Genomic DNA, 20708 nt, shown 5'->3' with positions numbered 1-20708 from the left:
TTTGTAGGGGAGCTCCAATGTTTATTCACACAGGGGCTCTCCAAACGCGACATGGTGTCCGCTAATGATTGGAGCTAATTTTCCATTCAAAAAGTCAAATGGCGCGCCTTCTCTTCCGAGCCTTGCCGTGCACCCAAACAGTGGTTTACCCACACATATGAGGTATCGGCGTACTCAGGAGAAATTGCCCAATAAATTTTAGGATCCATTTTATCCTGTTGCCCATGTGAAAATGAAAAAATTGAGGCTAAAATAATTTTTGTGTGGGGAAAAAAAAGTACTTTTTCATTTTTACAGATCAATTTGTGAAGCACCTGAGGGTTTAAAGTGCTCACTATGCTTATAGATAAGTTCCTTGGGGGGTCTAGTTTCCAAAATGGGGTCACTTGTGGGGAAGCTCCAATGTTTAGGCACACGGGGGCTCTCCAAACGCGACATGGTGTCCGCTAAAGATTGGAGCCAATTTTTCATTCAAAAAGTCAAATGGCGCTCCTTCCCTTCCGAGCCCTGCCGTGCGCCCAAACAGTGGTTTACCCCCACATATGAGGTATCAGCGTACTCAGGACAAATTGGACAACAACGTTCGTGGTCCAGTTTCTCCTTTTACCCTTGGGAAAATAAAAAAATTGTTGCTAAAAGATCATTTTTGTAACTAAAAAGTTAAATGTTCATTTTTTACTTCCATGTTGCTTCTGCTGCTGTGAAACTTCTTGAATGTGGTTTTGAGCACCTTGAGGGGTGCAGTTGTGTCACTTTTGGGTATTTTCAGCCATATAGAACCCTCAAACTGACTTCAAATGTGAGGTGGTCCCTAAAAAAAATGGTTTTGTAAATTTTGTTGTAAAAATGAGAAATCACTGGTCAAATTTTAACCCTTGTAACTTCCTAGCAAAAAAAAAAAATTGTTTCCAAAATTATGCTAATGTAAAGTAGACATGTGGGAAATGTTATTTATTAACTATTTTGTGTCACATAACTCTCTGGTTTAACAGAATAAAAATTCAAAATGTGAAAATTGCGAAATTTTCGCCAAATTTCCGTTTTTTTTACAAATAAACTCAATATGTCACGAAAAAACAATCTCAGAACCGCTAGGATCCGTTGAAGCATTCCTGAGTTATTACCTCATAAAGGGACACTGGTCAGAATTGCAAAAAACGGCCAGGTCATTAAGATCAAAATAGGCTGGGTAATGAAGGGGTTAAACATGTACTGTAGACAAAATGCATACTGTAAAAAACGAACAGCAAAAGCTCTAAGGGTGTATGCACACAGTCGGTAAACGCTGCGGGTTGGCTGCTGTGTACTTGTACAGCTTCCAACCCGCAGCGGCCAGATGTTACAGCATAGTGGAGGGGATTTCAAGAAATTCCATCTCTACTATGCGCGCACCGACACCCGAACCTCACCCGCAGAGACTGATATGCGGCGCGTCTGTCCAGGCTGCAGCATGCTAATTTATATGGCGCAGACGCGAGTCTCCACCAGAGAAATCTCACCCTTGCAATGTATAGGATGCAGGGATTCCGCACAGATCAATGAACAGATGCGGAATCACCTGTGTTCAAAAGATGGCAGCACTTTGGACGCAGCACATGTCCACTGCATCCAAAGGGCTGCCATTTCCGGATCCTCTGCACATTCCCTAAAAAAATGGGTGCTTTGAAAGCAGTGTTTCTCTAGTCCCCTTCCACGACAGCCACTTCGGAGGTTGTCTTCCCCGCCCTAATAGGGGACAGGAACACAAAGAGGTTAAATACCCCTCCCCTTCCTGCACCGTCAGTGTTTTCCTGTCCCCTATGGGGCATGAAGAGATTCTGAAGGGGCTGCCGTGGGCGGCGACCGGAGCTCCACTTACCAGAAGCCGGGCAGCATGAGGTCGGGCGTCCCTCCTCAAAAGAACGCTGCTCCCGCCTCCTCTCTTTGGAGGGACTCTGGACCTTCCCGCCCCTCCTGCGCTCCCTTCGTGGGGTAATGCGGGGCGGTGAGGTGCGTACCGGGGGCCACCTGCAGCCCCCCGGTTTCCTCCTCCCTGGCTGCAGCGCTGGAGGTGGCGCGCGTTCCGGAGTCTGTAGCCGGCCGACGGCTGGGTCACTTCCGGGTTGACGCGCGTCACTTCCGGTTCACTCAGGTGCGCTCCAGGGAGCACGCACCGGCCGGCAATGGCGTCCGAAGCAGCAAACACGCCATACAGCAGCGGTTTCGGGGGCGTTCCAGGACCCTACCCCAATCGGGCAATGGGGTGGGGGGAGCACCATGGCGCTGGCCCTTCGATCCTTCATAAGAGATCCGGGTAGCAAGGTAAGCTGTCTGACTGTTCACTACGTGACGGACATGGACGGTGACAGACCCCCTTGCTCTGCTTCTGCAGATGCGAGCGTTCCCCCTCCTACCAAAGTAAGTAGCAGGTGTTGGGCCCAGCTATCCCGTATATACACATATGTATATATAAGTATATACCCTTAAGTGGCTTAGCAATCCCTCTTTCTCTCTTTTATAGGGAGAAAAGATTTCTGATCCTAGAAAATCAAGCCGCAAATGTAAAGTGTGTGCGACCAAACTCCCATTAACATACGGGAAAAAGCTCAGCCAATCCTGTACGGATGAGGTCCTACGCGCTGAACAGCCCTCGCTGCTGGATAGCATTAGATCCCTCATTAAAGATGAGGTCCGTTCCTCTATGGCCACCTTCTCACAGATGTCGGTGCCTCAGCCACCCCCTCCAAAGAAGAGGAAAAAAGACCCAGTAGAATCCGACCCAGACTCAGGGGAAATCCAGTCCTCGGGTTCGGAAGATAACTGGGAAAATGAAGGCTCCACTTCAACTCCCACCCTTAAATCAGAAAACAAAAAAGTACTACTTTAATTCTGAGGACATGAGTGACCTAATCAGTTTAGTACGAGGCACCATGTGGGTAGAGGATGAAGAAGTTACACTCACAGTACAAGATGAGATGTTTGAGGGTCTGAAACCCAAAGATCAAAAAGGGTTTCCAGTACATAAGAATTTACGAGATCTAATTCTTCATGAATGGGACCTCCCTGAAAAGGGTCTGACTGTGCCATCAGAGCTAAAAAACCGGTGTCCATTGGACGGGGATAACTCTCTATGGGAAACCCCGAAAGTGGATGTGCAGGTCTCCAGGGTAACTCAGAAAACAGCCCTTCCATTTGAGGACTCTTCGCAACTCAAGGATCCGATGGATCGTAAAATAGAGAGTTTGTTAAAGTCCTGGGACACCTCCACAAATTTACTAAAATCCAATATAGCCTCCACTTGCGTGGCCAGATCGCTATTTGTCTGGTTACGCAAGCTTGAGGATCACTTGACACAGAGTACCCCAAGAGAGGAGATTTTAGACTCCCTACCCTTGCTACAGAAGGCAACGGGATTCCTAGCTGATGCTTCTGCTGAATCGGTCCGAGTAGCCGCAAAAGCTGCCGTCCTTTCTAACTCATCCAGGAGAGCACTTTGGATAAAATCCTGGGGAGGCGATTTTGTCTCCAAGTCCAAATTATGTAGCATACCCTTTCAGGGTCATAATGTGTTTGGACCCGTTCTGGATGACATTTTGGATAAGGCGGCAGATAAAAAGAAATCTCTCCCTGAGCAGAAGATTCCTAAAAAACGCTTTTTTCGTCCCTCCCGTGACCAATCTTCACAGAGAGGAAAAGGCAAAACGGGAAGGTGGAGCTATCCCAAGGGAGGCAGGGGAAAAAATATCCTGGCCCCTCAGGCCCAACAGACCCCAGATAAGCAATGACTGTGCTCCGGTCGGGGGTCGACTCTCACGTTTTTTCACCAAGTGGCAGAACATCTCCACAAATAAGTGGGTCCTTCGTACAGTTCAAGAGGGACTAAAAATAGAATTCGTGAGACAACCCCCTCAATGCCTAAAGATAACCTCCCTTCAAAACCCAGACCTCCAAAACTCCTTGTTACAAGATCTACAAAAACTACTGCGGTCAAATGTGATCTCGCAGGTACTGAAATTGGAGGAAGGACGTGGTCATTATTCACGCCTTTTTCTGATAACCAAGCCATCGGGGAAGAACAGAATTATCATAAATTTGAAACCCTTGAACGAATCAGTCCGGTACAGGAGATTCAAAATGGAGACAGTCAAATCCGTAATCCCCCTCATCGGTCAAAATTGGATGATGGCGACTGTGGATCTGAGGGATGCGTATTACCATGTGCCAATCCACCCAGAGCACAGGAAATTCCTCAGATTCGCAGTCTCCAAGGGTCACCAGATCGAACATTTCCAGTTCAATGTCCTCCCCTTCGGCATCTCATCAGCCCCACGGGTTTTCACGAAAATTATGGCAGAAGCAATAATCTTCATCCGTCAACAAGGAATATGCATCGTCCCGTATTTAGACGACTTCCTGATTATGGCTCCATCTGCCCTCCGTCTGGAAACAGACGTATCAAAGACCCTAGAGATATTACAAACTCTGGGTTGGATCCCAAATCTGGAGAAGTCAGAGATCCGTCCCTCCACAAGGAGAAAATGTCTGGGGGTGCTACTGGACTCGGAAGTAAGAACATCTTTTCTGCCCAAAGATCATCAAATCAGGGGGGCGTGGTTTGCCAAGGGAAAGGAGTGGACGTGCTTTTGCTGGGCTCCTGTTAATCCCTTAATTGCTACTAATTCAGCCTACTTAATTCTGGACTATCCTATTCCCCAACATATATAAACATGCCAGGATCAAGAGGGAAGAGGAAAATCGCTGGCACACCTAAGAATTCTCCCTCATTTGGGCAGAGGAATACCCGGGAGAAGAACAATGGCGGCAGCAGCAGGCTTCCCCCTGGTGAGGAAGAAAGAAGTCCCGGGAGCCAAAGCAATGGAGCTAACGGCCGAAAACCAGAGGTCCTGCAACACCAAAGTGTACAGAAAATCACCCAGACAGCAGCTCTGGGGTCCCCTGCCCCTGCACCAACTCTGACAAAGACTGCAGGTACGTCGGTGGGAGGCAGAGGAACCGCTGAGATCCACAACGCAGCGATGCGGCGGAGGGATACCTTGAACAACGCTGGAGCGCCGGCTACAAGAATCCCGACGCCGGTCAAATCTACGACGCCGGGCAAATCAGCGACGCCGGTCGGTGAGGACAGGAGAGGGAACCGAGGATCCATGTCAGCGGCGCCAGCCACCGCGCCGTTGTGGGAGCCAAGAGCGGAGTTACCAACGGAGCGACAGTTCAGGCGCGGAGGGATCCCTCCGATACAGAGCGGCACACTGAGGAGCGACGCGAAGGAGTTCGTTCCCGGAAGTAAGTGGAACAGGGGACGCCAGACTCCGGGAGCCGCAGCAGGGGGCAGAGAGTTCACAGAGCAGCGGTGGGACTCGCCCGCTGCATTAAATTCAGAAGGAGAGTGCTGTGGGAGCCGATCGCCCCCCCAGAGCAAGGGGGGAAGGTTGCTCCCCAACAAAAAGAATGAGAACGATAATAATAAAAGCAACTACAAGCAAAATAATTCAAAAGGGGACAGGCTCATGGGAGATGGGGCGGAGCCATATTTCCAGCAGGGGCCCAACCACAGATATGGCTCCTATTCACCCCCACTGTTGTGCAATGATAAGAAGGAGGCAATAAAAATGGAATTAGGCAGCCAAATGAACTCCACCAATGACTGCATACCATCATTATGTAATAAAACAGCAGAACATGCTGTGTTGTTGCCCAAGTCACTTATGAAATCTTTGGCCACAGGGCTTGAAAAGAAAATCAAAGAACAGTTTAATTTTGATAACCCCTATTTGACCCCGGATCTTTCTATGACATCAATGGAAGAGAAAGGTGCACACTCAGACAATCATACAGATTCCTCAGCTTCCTCTGACCACGATTTTAAAGATTTTATGGTTGACTGTGACAATGAGGGGCTATCAGATCTAGAGGGATTCTCAGAGGAGTCCAGTGATTTTGAGGATTTTATTGGTTCAGATAATACGTCAAAAACCTCAGATGTGAGCGACATGGAGCAAGAGCAGCCATGCAGGGAGGTCCCTATTCACTCCCCGATTGATAACATTAAGGCCTCTGACGAGTATCCCTCTATGAAATTCATGGTTAACCTGTGTAAGGCTCTTCTGTCATCTATGGAGCTAAAGGGAACTAGGTCATCTGAAAAAATATTCAAAAAACTATTCAGAGAAGTTTTTTCGCAAATTGGCGGTGCCCCATTCTCTAACATCAACATGACCTCTGATGATTCTCCCAACATCCCGAATAAATCCTACTCTCCAAACAAACACCAAAGGTTGGCGTTTTGTAATGATGCGGAGGGCGAGCCTGCATGTCCAGATCCCCTGGTCAATCTAAAAAACGATATAGACTCCTTCAGGGCCAAATTAACTGATTTTGAAAATTACAAAAGAAAAAACAACTTGAAAGTCCGTGGTATCCCGGAATCGGTGGGGAAACTTCAGTTAGAAAAATATATCTCATCTATGATATCTTACATGCTCCCCGAGACTAAAGGTAAAAACCTAATAGTGAAAGCATTTAGGATACGGAGACCTCCCTTTCTCCCGCCCAATACTGCCGCTGATGTCATCGTCTCACTATATCCCAATTGGCTAAGAGACTCGCTGCTAGTCGCCGCAAGGGAGCCAAGGTTTCTCTCGTCTCAATATGGACACTTGACCTTGTACAGGGATCTGTGCAAGGACACTATGCAAAAACGTAAACGGTTTCAGTTCGTCACCAATAAACTGCAACAGGCTGGAATGCAATATAATTGGCACCAGTTCTCTAGTCTAAGATTCCTCTTCGCGGCAAAATGGCGTACTTTTACTTCTCCAGCAGTTGCGATGGACTTCCTAGATCGTGCGGGTATAGGACTTCCCAGATCTTCTTCTGACCCTACTTCCAAACCCAAAATTAACTCCTGAATGTTTCTCTTCTCTTTGTATAGTCCAGGTCACAACATGTGATTGAACCGAACTTGTTGCCCAATTAGTCTTGGACCATTAAATGGTCCTACTCCTAAGGTCATCTGGAGATGACCCAGAACTGACAGGCCTTCATATGTTATTCAAGTTTACTGGACTGCTTTAGAATATTATTGCATTACGTATGTCATTGCATTCTTTAACCATCTCCTTTTATTCTAGGTTTTTCTCTTCGTTAAGCTACAGCGTATTACATAAGGCCTACTACGGTGTTTCAGCCATACCAAGCTATAGCATTACATATAACCTAGATTCTATTGCCTATTACAACTAAGTTATTACTTTTTTGGTTTAAAAGAGCTACGTTTACCCTACTTAAAATCTACTTTGTATTATTTTATGATGCCACACCTATTTTGTAATTTTTACAATACTATGATTGCCTGTATCCCCTATCTTCATAGGGGATCTTTCCCTAGCCTCTTATCCCTCCCTCCCTTCCTTCCCTCCCTCGTTTACCCTTCCCGGTTAAATACAAAATTTAATAAAACGTTTGGAAAAACAAAGATCATCAAATCAACCTTGTCCACAAAGTAGCCAAATTCAGGGGCCAGCGTACACCGACCCTCAGAGAATCAATGTCTGTACTGGGGTCCCTGACCGCATGTATACAATCAGTGTCCTGGGCCCAGGCTCACACACGAGCTCTCCAGACTTACGTACTCCTACATTCCAGGAGACGACAGATTCCACGGAGTCAAAAGATTCCTCTTCCTGGCCATGTAAAAGCATCTCTAAAATGGTGGCTAGATTCCCAAAATCTCCAGAGAGGAGTCAGCTGGGATCACCTTCCCCTAAAAACACTCTGCTCAGATGCCAGCAAAAGAGGCTGGGGTGCAGTGGTAGAGGGTTTCCACTTTCAGGGACAATGGGCATCGAATATCAGCAGCAGCTCCTCGAATCTAAGGGAACTAAAAGCTGTAGAGGAAGCCCTAAAAGCGTCATTTTCGCTGATCAAGAATCATCACGTTCGTATTTACTCGGACAATATGACCACGGTAGCCTATCTACGACACCAGGGAGGAACGAAGTATGCCTCTCTGAAGGAAGTAGCTGCAAGAATATTTTTCTGGGCAGAGAAAAACCTTCTATCGGTCACAGCGGTACATCTGAGGGGGTTAGACAACACTCAGGCAGATTTCCTCAGCAGGAAAGACGTTCATCCAGGAGAGTGGTCCCTAGACCAAACAGTGTTTCAATCCCTAACCTCAAAATGGGGTACTCCAGAGGTGGATCTATTCGCCAACAGACAAAATGCGAAGGTAGAAACATTTTTCTCCCTTCATCACAAAGACAAGGCACAGGGAATAGATGCCTTCTCACAGCAGTGGAAGTTCAACCTTGCATATGCTTTTCCTCCCATTCCCATGCTGGCGAAAACTCTGCAAAAGATCAGAGCAGATGGAGTGACCACAATTTTGATTGCCCCATTATGGCCCGGGAGGAGTTGGTGCGGCGCCCTGTTAGATATGGCCCTGGAAGGTCCCTGCCTTCTACCTCAAAAGCTCGATCTCTACACCAGGGTCCCCTACTACATCCAGTCCTAAACAGGTTGAACTTGGCAGCATGGCTACTGAAGCCACAATCCTAAAAGCTAAAGGTCTCTCGGATGACGTAATTCAGACCCTTCAAAAAAGCAGGAAAGCGGTAACCAACGCCATCCATACTAAGGTCTGGAAAAAATTTACGTCCTGGTGCTCCCCAGAAGTTCCAGACCCCTTCAATCCTGATATAGCAAAAATCTTACAATTTTTACAGAAGGGCTTGGAAATGGGCCTTACCCCTAGCACACTCAAAGTGCAAGTATCGGCCCTTAGTAGCTTTTTTGATTTCAGCTTAGCCAATCACCGCTGGATCAAGCGATTTATGACAGCAGCATCCAGAATTCGTCCTACGCTCCGTAGTAAGGTGCCTTCCTGGGACCTCAATACAGTACTTAACGCACTAACCCAGAGTCCATTTGAACCCCTGGATGCTATAACCATAAAGAACTTAACTTTGAGAACAGTCTTTCTAGTTGCAATCACTACGGCTAGACGGATTGGTGAGTTACAGGCCCTGTCGATACAGGAGCCTTATCTAACGGTCACTGCGGATAGCATTATACTAAAACTAGACCGGTCCTTTTTACCTAAAGTGGTCTCGAATTTCCACAGAGATCAGGACATTCTACTACCTTCATTTTGCCCAAGCCCCTCCAACCCTAAAGAACAGGCCTTCCACACCTTGGATGTTCGCAGGGTGGTCTTATCTTACTTACAACAGACTGAAGCCTGGCGAATTGATCAAAATTTATTCATCCAGTTCTCGGGACGAAACAAGGGAAAGAAAGTGGCAAAAAACACTATTGCAAGATGGATTAAACAGTCTATTTGTCTGGCATATTCATCACAGGGACTGGATCCACCTGCCTCTCTAAAAGCACACTCTACCCGAGCGATGGCAACATCATGGGCAGAGAGGGGGAATGCCTCATCAGAGCAGATTTGCAGAGCCGCCACCTGGTCGTCCATCCATACGTTCACCAGACATTACCGGCTTAATTTCAATAGGGATTTAACATTTGGCAGACGTGTTCTGCAGGCTGTGGTCCCTCCCTAGAGAAATTAGTTGTTGCTACTACTCCGAAGTGGCTGTCGTGGAAGGTGACTAGAGAAAATAGAATTAGTTCTTACCGGTAATTCGGTTTCTAGGAACCTTCCACGACAGCACTAATTTCCCTCCCTATCTGATATTCTTATTGGATGATTCCTGCACTTTTGTGGTAATTATACATGCTACGGTGTCCAGGAAAACACTGGCGGTGCCGGAAGGGGAGGGGTATTTAACCTCTTATTGTTCCTGTCCCCTATTAGGGCGGGGAAGACAACCTCCGAAGTGGCTGTCGTGGAAGGTTCCTAGAAACCGAATTACCGGTAAGAACTAATTCTATTTTTCACTGCCAAGAGAGCAGGTTTTGGCTGCAAAAAAAATGCACCAAAAACGCTGATTCCTATGCACACCTGTGCTATATATGTGTATAGTTTACCCTTATTGTTTCACGTGGAATTAATTTATTTCTATATAATAAATGCCCTGATTCAGCAGACAATATTCCTGTCTTGTGTCATCCAGACAGTAGTGACAGCAGGTCGCCCTGTCAGATTGCAAGCAATGATTCAGTGATTGTGGTCAGAGCCTATGCTGATGGCTGCTGTATGTGACTGTGAAACCTGATCCTACAGCAATCAGCACAGAGCTCACTGCACTGAGGGGGTCTCAAGGGGGTTTGGGAGACACGTTCTGGGACTACAGAGCAATGCACAGCATTATTCGCTGCTGAAAACCCTCTGGGCACTTCTTACAGGGGTTGCAGATGCAGGGGGCTCCCTTGTAGGTGGGGGCCCCAGGCGTCTGCCTGTGCCAAACGCCGGCCCTGTATATAGTATATATCTGTTATCTCCCCTATATATAGTATATATGCGTGTTATCTCCTCCTGTATATAGTATATACCTGTCATCTCCTGTATATAGTATATACCTATGTCATCTCCCCTGTATATAGTATATACGTGTGTCATCTCTCCTGTATATAGTACATATCTTTGTGTCATCTCCCCTGTTTATAGTATATATCTGTATGTCATCTCCTCCTGTATTAGACCGCGTTCACACGTTATTTGGTCAGTATTTTTACCTCAGTATTTGTAAGCTAAATTGGCAGCCTGATAAATCCCCAGCCAACAGGAAGCCCTCCCCCCTGGCAGTATATATTAGCTCACACATACACATAATAGACAGGTCATGTGACTGACAGCTGTCGTATTTCCTATATGGTACATTTGTTGCTCTTGTAGTTTGTCTGCTTATTAATCAGATTTTTATTTTTGAAGGGTAATACCAGACTTGTGTGTGTTTTAGGGCGAGTTTCATGTGTCAAGTTGTGTGTGTTGAGGTGCGTGTGGCGACATGCATGTAGCGACTTTTGTGAGATGAGTTTTGTGTGGCGACATGCGTGTAGAAACTTTTTGTGTGTCGAGTTGCATGTGACAGGTTAGTGTAGCAAGTTGTGTGCAGCAAGTTTTGCGCATGGCGCGTTCTGCGCGTGGCGAGTTTTATGTGTGGTGCGTTTTGAGTATGTGCAAGTTTTGTGTGAGGCAACTTTTGCATGTGTTGCAACTTTTGTGCATGTGGCAATTTTTCCGCGTGTGCAAGTTTTGCGTGTGGCGAGTTTTCCATGAGGTGAGTTTTGCACGTGTGGCTAGTTTTGCATGTGGCGAGTTTTGCGCGGCGACTTTTGTGTTTCGACTTTTATGTGGCAAGGTTGGTGTATGTGTGGTGAAATGTGTGCTGAGGGTGATATGTGTTCAAGCACGTGGTAGTGTGTGGCGCATTTTGTGTTTGTGTTCATATCCCCGTGTGTGGTGAGTATCCCATGTCGGGGCCCCACCTTAGCAACTGTACGGTATATACTCTTTGGCGCCATCGCTCTCATTCTTTAAGTCCCCCTTGTTCACATCCGGCAGCTGTCAATTTGCCTCCAACACTTTTCATTTCACTTTTTCCCCATTATGTAGATGGGGGCAAAATTGTTTGGTGAATTGGAAAGCGCGAGGTTAAAATTTCCCCTCACAACATAGCCTATGACGCTCTCGGGGTCCAGACGTGTGACTGCGCGCACACACACACACACACACACACACACACACACACACACACACACACACACACACACACACACACACACACACACACACACACACACAGCTTTATATATTAGATTTTGTGTGACTGATTTAACCCCTTTCTGACCTCGGATGGGATAGTACGTCCGAGGTCGGATCCCCTGCTTTGATGCGGGCTCCAGCGGTGAGCCCGCATCAAAGCCGGGACATGTCAGCTATTTTGTACAGCTGACATGTGCCCGCAATAGCGGCAGGTGGAATCGCGATCCACCCACCGCTATTAACTAGTTAAATGCCGCTGTCAAACACTGACAGCGGCATTCAACTAGTGCTTCTGGCCAGAAATGCATGCATCGCTGACCCTCGTCATGTGATCGGGGGTCAGCGATGCGTCGGCATGACAACCAGAGGTCTCCTGTAGTCAGCGCTCATAGCAAAGCAACAATTCTGCTACATAGGGGTGATCTGAGCTTCGCTCCTATGTAGCAGAGCCGATCAGATTATGCCAGCTTCTAGCATCCCATGGGGGCTATTGAAGCATGTAAAAAAAAAAATGTTTTAAAAATATAAAAGTTTAAATCCCCCCCCCTTCACCCCATTCAAAATAAAACAATAAAAAAAACAAACCTCATATTTGGCATTGCCGTGTTCAGAATCGCCCGATCTATCAATAAAAAAGGATTAAACTGATCGTTGAACGGCGAAGCGAGAAGAAAACTCGAAACGTCAGAATTGCGATTTTTGGTCGCCATGACATTTATATTAAAATGCAATAACGGGCGATCAAAACAACGTATTTGCACCAAAATGGTATCATTAAAAATGTCAGCTCGGCGCGCAAAAAGTAAGCCCTCACCCGACCCCAGATCACGAACAATGGAGACGCTACGGGTATCAGAAAATGACGCTTTTTTTTTTTTTCTTTAGCAAAGTTTGGAATTTTTTTTCACCACTTAGATGAAAAATAACCTAGACATGTTTGGTGTCTATGAACTCGTAATTACCTGGAGAATCATAATGGCAGGTCAGTTTTAGCATTTAGTGAACCTAGCAAAAAAGCCAAACAAAAAACAAGTGTGGGATTGCACTTTTTTGCAATTTCACCGCACTTGGAATTTTTTTTCCAGTTTTCTAGTACATGACATGCTAAAATCAATGATGTTGTTCACAAGTACAACTCGTCCCGCAAAAAATAAGCCCTCACATGGCCATATTGACGAAGAATTAAAAAAGTTATGGCTCTGGGAAGGAGGGGAGCGAAAAACGAAAATATCCCGGGTCATGACTGGGTTAAGGGCATAAAAAGTAAAAAAAAAATTCTAACTTTTTTCCCCCCAACAAATAAATGCAAGTCTTATTAAATACATTTTACCATGATCATGAAGTAAAATGTCAGGAGAAAAACAAATCTCAATCAGTGGTATCCGTTGAAGCGTGCAGAGTCACTAGTCAGAGTTGTAAAATTTGGCCTGGTCATGAAGGTTCAAACAGCCAAGGGGCGTAAAGGGGTTAATATTTTTTTATTTTTTTTTCAGAAAACTACAGTGAGTATTTATATATTGACGCAGTAATTTTTTCGGTTATTCAGGTTTTCTGCATCCTTTTCATCTACTACCCATTCCTTTTCTCATGCCTTCCTTTGGTTTGGTTTGCTATTCAGTTCAAACCCAATTATAGTACTCGCAAAATGTGGACAGTTAAAGTTAACAAGTTTACACATACATGATTATGCATTAAGGAGTTTTGTGCCCATGCCATCCACAGTGGTAGCAATATACAGTTGGGATCTGAGCTACCGTATATACTCGAGTATAAGCAGAGGCACCTAATATTGACACAAAATACTGGGTAAGCTTATTGACTCAAATATAAGCCGGGTATGCATTGTCCCCTAATACCTGTCCTTGTATGCATGGCTCCCCCGTCCCTGTCTCCTTATCCCCTATCTATGTATGTATGACTCCTGTTAAAAAAAACTAAACAAAAAAACATCCTACTTTCACACCCACAGTGGCACTGTATCTCGTTCGTTCTGGCGCCAGCAGCTCTTCAGGCCGAGCGATCATGTGGCCCGGCTCATTAAGGTAATAAATATGCGCTCCACACCTATGGGAGTGGAGAGACGTGCTTATGCATTGCCTTTAATGTGCAGGGCCACGTGATCGCTTGGCCGGAAGAGCTGCTGGCGCCAGATCGAAGGAGATGCAGTGCTACTGAGGGTGCGCCAGTAGGTGAGTATGGTATGTGCTGGAAGCCTGTGGCTGGGGCTGTGCACTATTACAGCAGCAGCACAGGCTTTAGCCACAGCCGCTGGCTCCTGCCCCTGTGACCTGTGGCTCCGCCGCTCCCTCTCCCCAGACGGCCCTCTGGGACAATTGACTCGTGTATAAGCCGGGGGGGGGGGGGTTTTCAGCACAAAAAAATGTTCTGGAAAACTCCGCTTACACACAAGTATATACGGTATATCTGAGTCTCCAGCACTTGGACTCCTCAGATGCCTTGTGAAGGAGGGAGAAAGTTTCCTGTGTCAGCAGCGTGATTGCGGGGTATCGATTGGTTCCACAGCAACCTCCAGGTCTGCCATATATCTAAAGGCTATTGAATTCAGGCTTGGTTCATTGTCTTATCCCCCAAACGCTCTTGAACCTGCAGTTAATGGATTAACTGCATTCCAAAGCTGCCCGACTGCTGTACTGAAAGCCAGGCTGCCGAGAGAAAATTAACTTTATTCCTGCGGGTAGCCTCTGGCTTTCAGTTATAGAGGCGCCACAGACACCGCTTCAGTCACAGCTCAGTACATAGAGAGCGGCAGCTGTATCCAAACCCCCAAAAACTATAAATTGGGTATAACTGTAATCGCATCAACCCATACTGTAAAACTATTTTAATGTTGATTCTGCTCAGTGATGGCCTAAAAGACAAAACTGTCTAAATTACTTTGATGGTTTGTTTGTTTTGTGTGCAGAATTGGTAAAACAAAATTACATTTTCAAATACAGAATAAAGTTAACCTGTGAATGGCGAACAGTTTAATAAAAGAAGAAAATTACAGAATTGCTGTTTTTTTGCTTTGTTCCACCTCTCAAAAAGTAGTATTGAAAAATGACACGCTGTGTTACAGGGTTAAAATGACACTCCATAAGTAAAGGATGTTCTAATGACCTTTGCAAGCACCGATGGAAGTGGCAGCCTCCGTCATTGAGACTTCAGCAACCAAGCCAACACTGCCTAGAATAGCTCTGGTATAGGTCTATGGAGACTGGCATTTTTTTCTCTCATTAAGCTTTTTACTGATTTTGATTATTTGCTTTATATTTTGATTGAGATTTCACAAATGCAGCAATACAAAGTATGTTTTTTTGTTTTTTTTTCTTATTTTTAGTTTTAATTTTCAATTGGGCAATTTCTTTTACTCTATTTAATAGTCCCCTTAAGGGACTTGAAGCTGTGATCATCTGATCGCTTGTACTATATGTAGTTTGAATAGCTAAAATCACGATCTATGAATGCCAGCTAAAAGCTCAGGGGTCATCAGCAGATCCCCAGCTGTCATGACAACCCATCGGCACCCCGCGATCGTGTCACGGTCGCTGCATTGGGCAGGTGGCATGACACTGCCCACTTCTGGCATGTATTAAGTGCCACTGTTACTTATTGAGGTGGCATTTAACAGCTCTGCCCCACCCACGGCTGACAAAGGCATATGATAGCTGATTAAATGAATAATCATCTGCTGGGAGCAATGGGGGATCGGCGTGCGAGCCCGCATCAAAGTCATGGACACGACTCCTGACACACTTGTACGTCAAAGGGCATGAAGGCGTTGGTGTAATGTAAGTGCATGATATTTTGGAAAATGTAGCCTTATAATTTTTCTTTTATTTTTTGCACTCTTAGATAACACGAAGAGCTCTGTTTCCTGGGGACTCTGAAATTGATCAACTTTTCCGTATTTTCCGAACATTGGGAACTCCTGATGAGACTACATGGCCAGGAGTGACTACTATGCCAGACTATAAGTCCACATTCCCCAAATGGGCTCGGCAAGAATTTAGTAAAGTGGTACCACCACTGGATGACGATGGTAGAGAGCTTTTGGCTGTAAGTGTCATCAGTTATCTGTTTGTTTTGGCTTTCTTTAATGGCTATCAAAATTCTACTTTAAAACAATCTGTACAATGTGAGATGCCAGACATGGTGTAACTTATATTAGTTATTTAAATTTTTCTTACAAATCTTGCTTTTTCTGTTCTAGTCATGTTCATACACCATGTCCAATACCATAAGTTACAATTGCTGCAGTATTTCCTGTCCTCTTTGAAACATGAACAGCGGACATTGTTTTTTTGCCTACATGGTACAATACCTTACAATATTAAGGGAACCAGACCACTGATACGTGCTGCCTGATATACGGGCAGTATCTATTAGACTGTGGCTGTAAAACTTCAGCTATATATGTTGCAAATCTGTAATGCTGCACATTAAAGAGCCGCTCGGGAGACTAGTCAGATAGGCAGGTCCCCGGTGATCTGTCACCGGCTGCGGGTGGGGAGAATATGCCGAGGACCAGTCAGTCTCCTGTGCTGCTTGGTCCCTGGCAGCTATTACACTGTTTTTCTCTGAAATGTTGCAGTGTTTCAGGGAATTGTAAATGGCGCTAAAAAGTTCCCCAGTACTGAAAGTGTGGCTACCTGGAGAAAATGAACCTTATTCCACCTGGTAGCCACCCGCTTTCAGCCGTAGAGGCGGTGCCTAAGGCGCCTTCAGTCACTGCTCACAGCACGCTCAGGACTTGAATGCCCATATGTGCACTGTGATTACAGCCTCCATACATAGTATACATAGTGACTGTAGCAGCTCCACCGTCTCAGTCATGGGGACGTACACGGAGGGGCTTCAGTCACTGCTCACTATGCTGTGAAAAGTCTAGTTAGCGTTTCCAGACCTAGCTACATAATTGCTCCATGTGTCACTCATGGGATGAATTTCTGCTACGTACAGTTTGCACAATGAAAGAGATGAGCTCTAATATTTATTGGTGCCATTGACGCTTGTTAGTTGGTGTACTATGCTTCTGATCTCATAATCGGCATCATCTTCTTTACAGCTAATGCTCCAATACGATTCCAACAAGAGGATCTCTGCGAAGGCCGCCCTAACACACGCGTTCTTCCGTGATGTCAGCAGACCAACTCCACATCTTAACTAACCTGGTTGTGAGAGGAGATTGTCCATTGAATGAGTAATGGCACAGCAATGTAAAATAAGACTTTCTGCTTTAAGAATAGTACATGTATAATACCTCACTATTTATTACCATGGCGTTTAATGTGCCATTTAAATAAAACTTTTTTTTTTTTTTAAAGAATTGTCCTTTTACAGGTGACTGTCCAGATTTTATATCCTGGATTGATTCTGCAGTGTAGTTGAGAAATAACAAGTTTTAATATTTATGAAGCCTTGAGAATGTCTTTGCATTGATTTCATGCTTTTTGTAAGATCTGTGCAGAAAACCATTATTGCTTGTGGGAATGCCTCCAGTCTATACTGAAGGTTTCATGAATTGAGGATGAACAGAACTTGACAGCAACTGCTCGGAGATGAAGCTTCTTGGACCCTACATTTTTGGCGCTATAAGGCTTGACATCGCCAGAAATCTCCCCTTCCGTATGAGCCTGCTGAAGACCTAAGTGGCTTTCACATCTAACCATATTTCTATACAAGTCTGAGCTGGAACCTAGCCGAACAGTGTGATTTTCTCATTTTAATACATCAAGGACACGCCAGCAATTTTAATATATTCAGAATTTTTTTTCCCCTAAGTTTCTTGTTGCACAGATCTTTTAAAAATTGTTTAATACTAAAGTCTGCACCTTGTCTCTGATATGCATACCACCGTTTTCATGTATTTTTAATATAGATGTTTCGTTTTAGTGTATTTGCTTGTTCATTTAGTTAATTAAAATATTTTATTTCACCTTTGTCCCTATCACAAGCACATAAGGCCTCACTTTATTGTATTGCTTTCCTGGGTCTGTATACAGTTTTATGTGTGTGAGAAATTTCCGTGTAAATTATATAATTCATCTAATGGTATGTCTCCATCGATTACTTGTACACAATTCCCCAACACAAGGAATTATTAATGCACTTACATAGTTTATCTTTACGCAAAACATCTGACTTTCACTATTCGAAAGCTGTTCATTGCAATAGTAAGATATCCGCTGTTGAATTAATGCCAATGCTTGTAATGCATAGACTGGCGAGGCCTGCCACACTGGAGCTTTCTCCATATTCTCTGTACTGGGATGCTGCGTTAATAATCATGTCATGTTGCACAACTGCAGTACAAGGCTCTGTTCGCACTTAGCGCTCCTCTTACATTTCTCTACAGTCAGAGTATGCCCTGAAAACAAAACCTTACACATTTCCCAATATACTGTAACTTGAATCTCATTTATCTTCTAAATTCATAGGGCCACTTACAAATGTCCATGTTCGAATTTAATACCCAGCCTGACCAGCGGGTCTCCGGACCTGAATTATCCTAGGCTTGAAAAAGGCAATTACCATGTTTGCCTTACTTGGTGAATGACATCTGAGTGAGTATGGTGTCTATGGGAGTTGGGGTGGCAGCGTAGTCCGGCTGATCCCATAGCTAAGCCTCCAGGGGTCAGAGCTGGACAGAGTTCTTCCAATCTCCTCCATGACATTCTGAGATGGGATTAATTCTTAATGTCAGCTGGTGCTGTAAGGGGCAGAACTCTTATCGTTTGGCATATTTGAGAAGCGCCATGTAGAACCTATTACTCAAGGAGGGACTTTGTTGTGTAATTCACCAGATTTCCACATTTTGGTGTAAAACTGAAATGTTGCAGAAATTGTCCATAGTTCAGTTGCACAATAAAATGTTTGGCTTTTCCCATCTTATGCCAGTTCTTCTCACTATTCAAATGGATGCTTCTTGCCTTACAGTGAGGAGTGAAGTGGTGTAAATTAAGACAGAAATTCAGCGAATCCTTGCCTCCAGTGCACTCTTCATGAAGACTGGTATGTGCGAAAAATCAGTCTTGACTTGACCCCCCCCCCCCCCCCCCCGACTGTATGATGGCTTTAAGTAGCCCCCAACACTGAATGGATGGCCCTCAGTAGTCGCTCCACGAGCACTATTTAATGAAAAAAAATAAATTTTATACTCTCCTAACCATGAATCCTGATGTAGAAAAGCCGCGGAGACACCATCACGTGTTTCTCAACGCAAGCAATGAATAGCCCGGTCTTTCACCGGGAAGGAACAACCACAGGAAGGGCAGCATCCAATAAAGGACAACTACCTATGCCAAAATGCTGTGGATGGATACCATGTTTTGGCATAGGTGGTTGTCCTTTATTGGATGCTGCCCTTCCCGTGGTTGTTCCTTCCCAGTGAAAGACCTGGCTATTCATTGCTTGCGTTGAGAAACACGTGATGGTGTCTCCGCGGCTTTTCTACATGCATTTGCATATTTCTCATAAGGGATGGGGGGCAGTGTTCTGGATCACTGCGTTGAGAAATACGTGATGGTGTCTCCGTGGTGTTGGATGTTTTGATCTCCCCGAGGTCATTCATCCTTATGTTTATAATCATGAATCCTGATGTGTCTGCTGGCAGATAGGACCAAGGCGTGGGCAGACCAATTCAGTAATGTGGGAAATGTGCAGTCCAGTGTGACGACGTCACCAAGACATCCAACCTTGTCCCTGCTTTTCTGTAGACCATAAGCATAAATCAACCTGCGGTCTACAGAATGTGGAGTAGTAGTGCAGGCCTGCTCCAATGCCGTGTTTAACTGTATCTGTGTGCTCCACAGTACGCTGATAGTTTAGAGTGGCGGTAGCTCTGGATGGGTCCCTCTGACTAGCCATCCACCCCGATCGCCCTTTGTTTGACGAGATTTTGCATAAGAAGTGACCCGTCAGTCTAGGGGATCAGGGCAGGAAGAAGCAACAGGGGCGGCCTGCCTTGGTCTTAGTGATACCTCAAAAATAAAGCCGCAGCGACTCCCACATTGAGTATCTTCGGCATTCTCAAATACTATTAGCACACAAGCATGCATGCTCAGATAACCTTATACGTGCACGTTCAGATGCAGTCATATACAACAGTGACAAAGAATGTCTCCTTAAGTTGTCACGCTGTGGCCAGAGAGGACATGAACTCTGTGCAGAAGACTGTGTTCTCTAAGTACTATTAGCACTCCAAATGTTGGAATGTGAGTGGCTAATTGGGGGACAAAGTGTAAATCCCATTCTCGAGATCAATGGGGCTTCCAATGGTCAGACCAGAGATCTATAAGTTAGCTTTGAAAATGACACCATAGCTTTGCCCCTCTAAGGCTATGTGCACACGCTGCGGATTTTGATGTGGATCCGGAGCGTTTTGGACATGCGGAATTGCATCAAATCCGCAGTGTAGTGCACAAGCACATGCTGAAGAAAAAACGCACGGAGTCGCAGCAGGTTTTTTTTTTTGCAGCATGTCAATTTTTTTTTTTTGCGGATCTGCAGCGTTTGTGCGCCCATTGACTTCCATTGTGTCAGGCCAATCCACAGCAAAACCGCAGGTTTAAAAAAAGATCTGCAGTTGTGCCTGCAAGAAACGCTGCAGATTGGGAGGGGAAGAGAGTGTGGGCGGAGACTGTGCAAGTGTGCGTTTATCTGTGTGGGTGTAGGCAGGCATCGTCCGATGGGACTACTAGTCTCATCCGGCTATGCCTGCTACAGTGACAGGTAGCCGGATGATGGGACAGTAGTAGTCCCATTATCTGGCTACTGTGTTCAAATGTAAAAAAAACAGACATGCAGTACATACAACATACAGTACATACTCACCAATCACCTACACTGTGAAATCCAATTCGCATAATAACTTGGAACAGTGTCAAAACGATTTGTTTTCTTTTTCAAATAAACTCATGGATGGTATTGTGTCTCAGGGCTCAATGGATTACTGAAATCAATCTTAAACACATGTGATAATTAGTTTTCCAGGTGATTCTAATTAAAGGAAAACTACTTAAAAATGATGTTC

The 20708-nt window shown here is 45.1% G+C and overlaps 1 protein-coding gene across 1 annotated transcript in view; it reads left to right on the top strand.

Annotated features, from left to right (window-relative positions):
- Positions 1-17728, top strand: part of CDK2 (cyclin dependent kinase 2) — a 51121-nt gene extending 33393 nt beyond the window's left edge. The window contains exons 6-7 of the mRNA XM_077297572.1: positions 15530-15733; positions 16743-17728. Coding sequence (XP_077153687.1) covers positions 15530-15733; positions 16743-16844 — 306 coding nt within the window. The 3' untranslated portion in view covers positions 16845-17728. The remainder of the gene's footprint in view (positions 1-15529; positions 15734-16742) is intronic.
- Positions 17729-20708: the final 2980 nt, after the last annotated feature.

The sequence above is a fragment of the Ranitomeya variabilis genome, chromosome 3 (assembly GCF_051348905.1).
Source record: "Ranitomeya variabilis isolate aRanVar5 chromosome 3, aRanVar5.hap1, whole genome shotgun sequence".
Lineage (NCBI taxonomy): Eukaryota > Metazoa > Chordata > Amphibia > Anura > Dendrobatidae > Ranitomeya > Ranitomeya variabilis.
The sequence above is the reverse complement of the archived record's forward strand: the minus strand, read 5'-3'. Positions and strand labels throughout refer to the sequence as shown.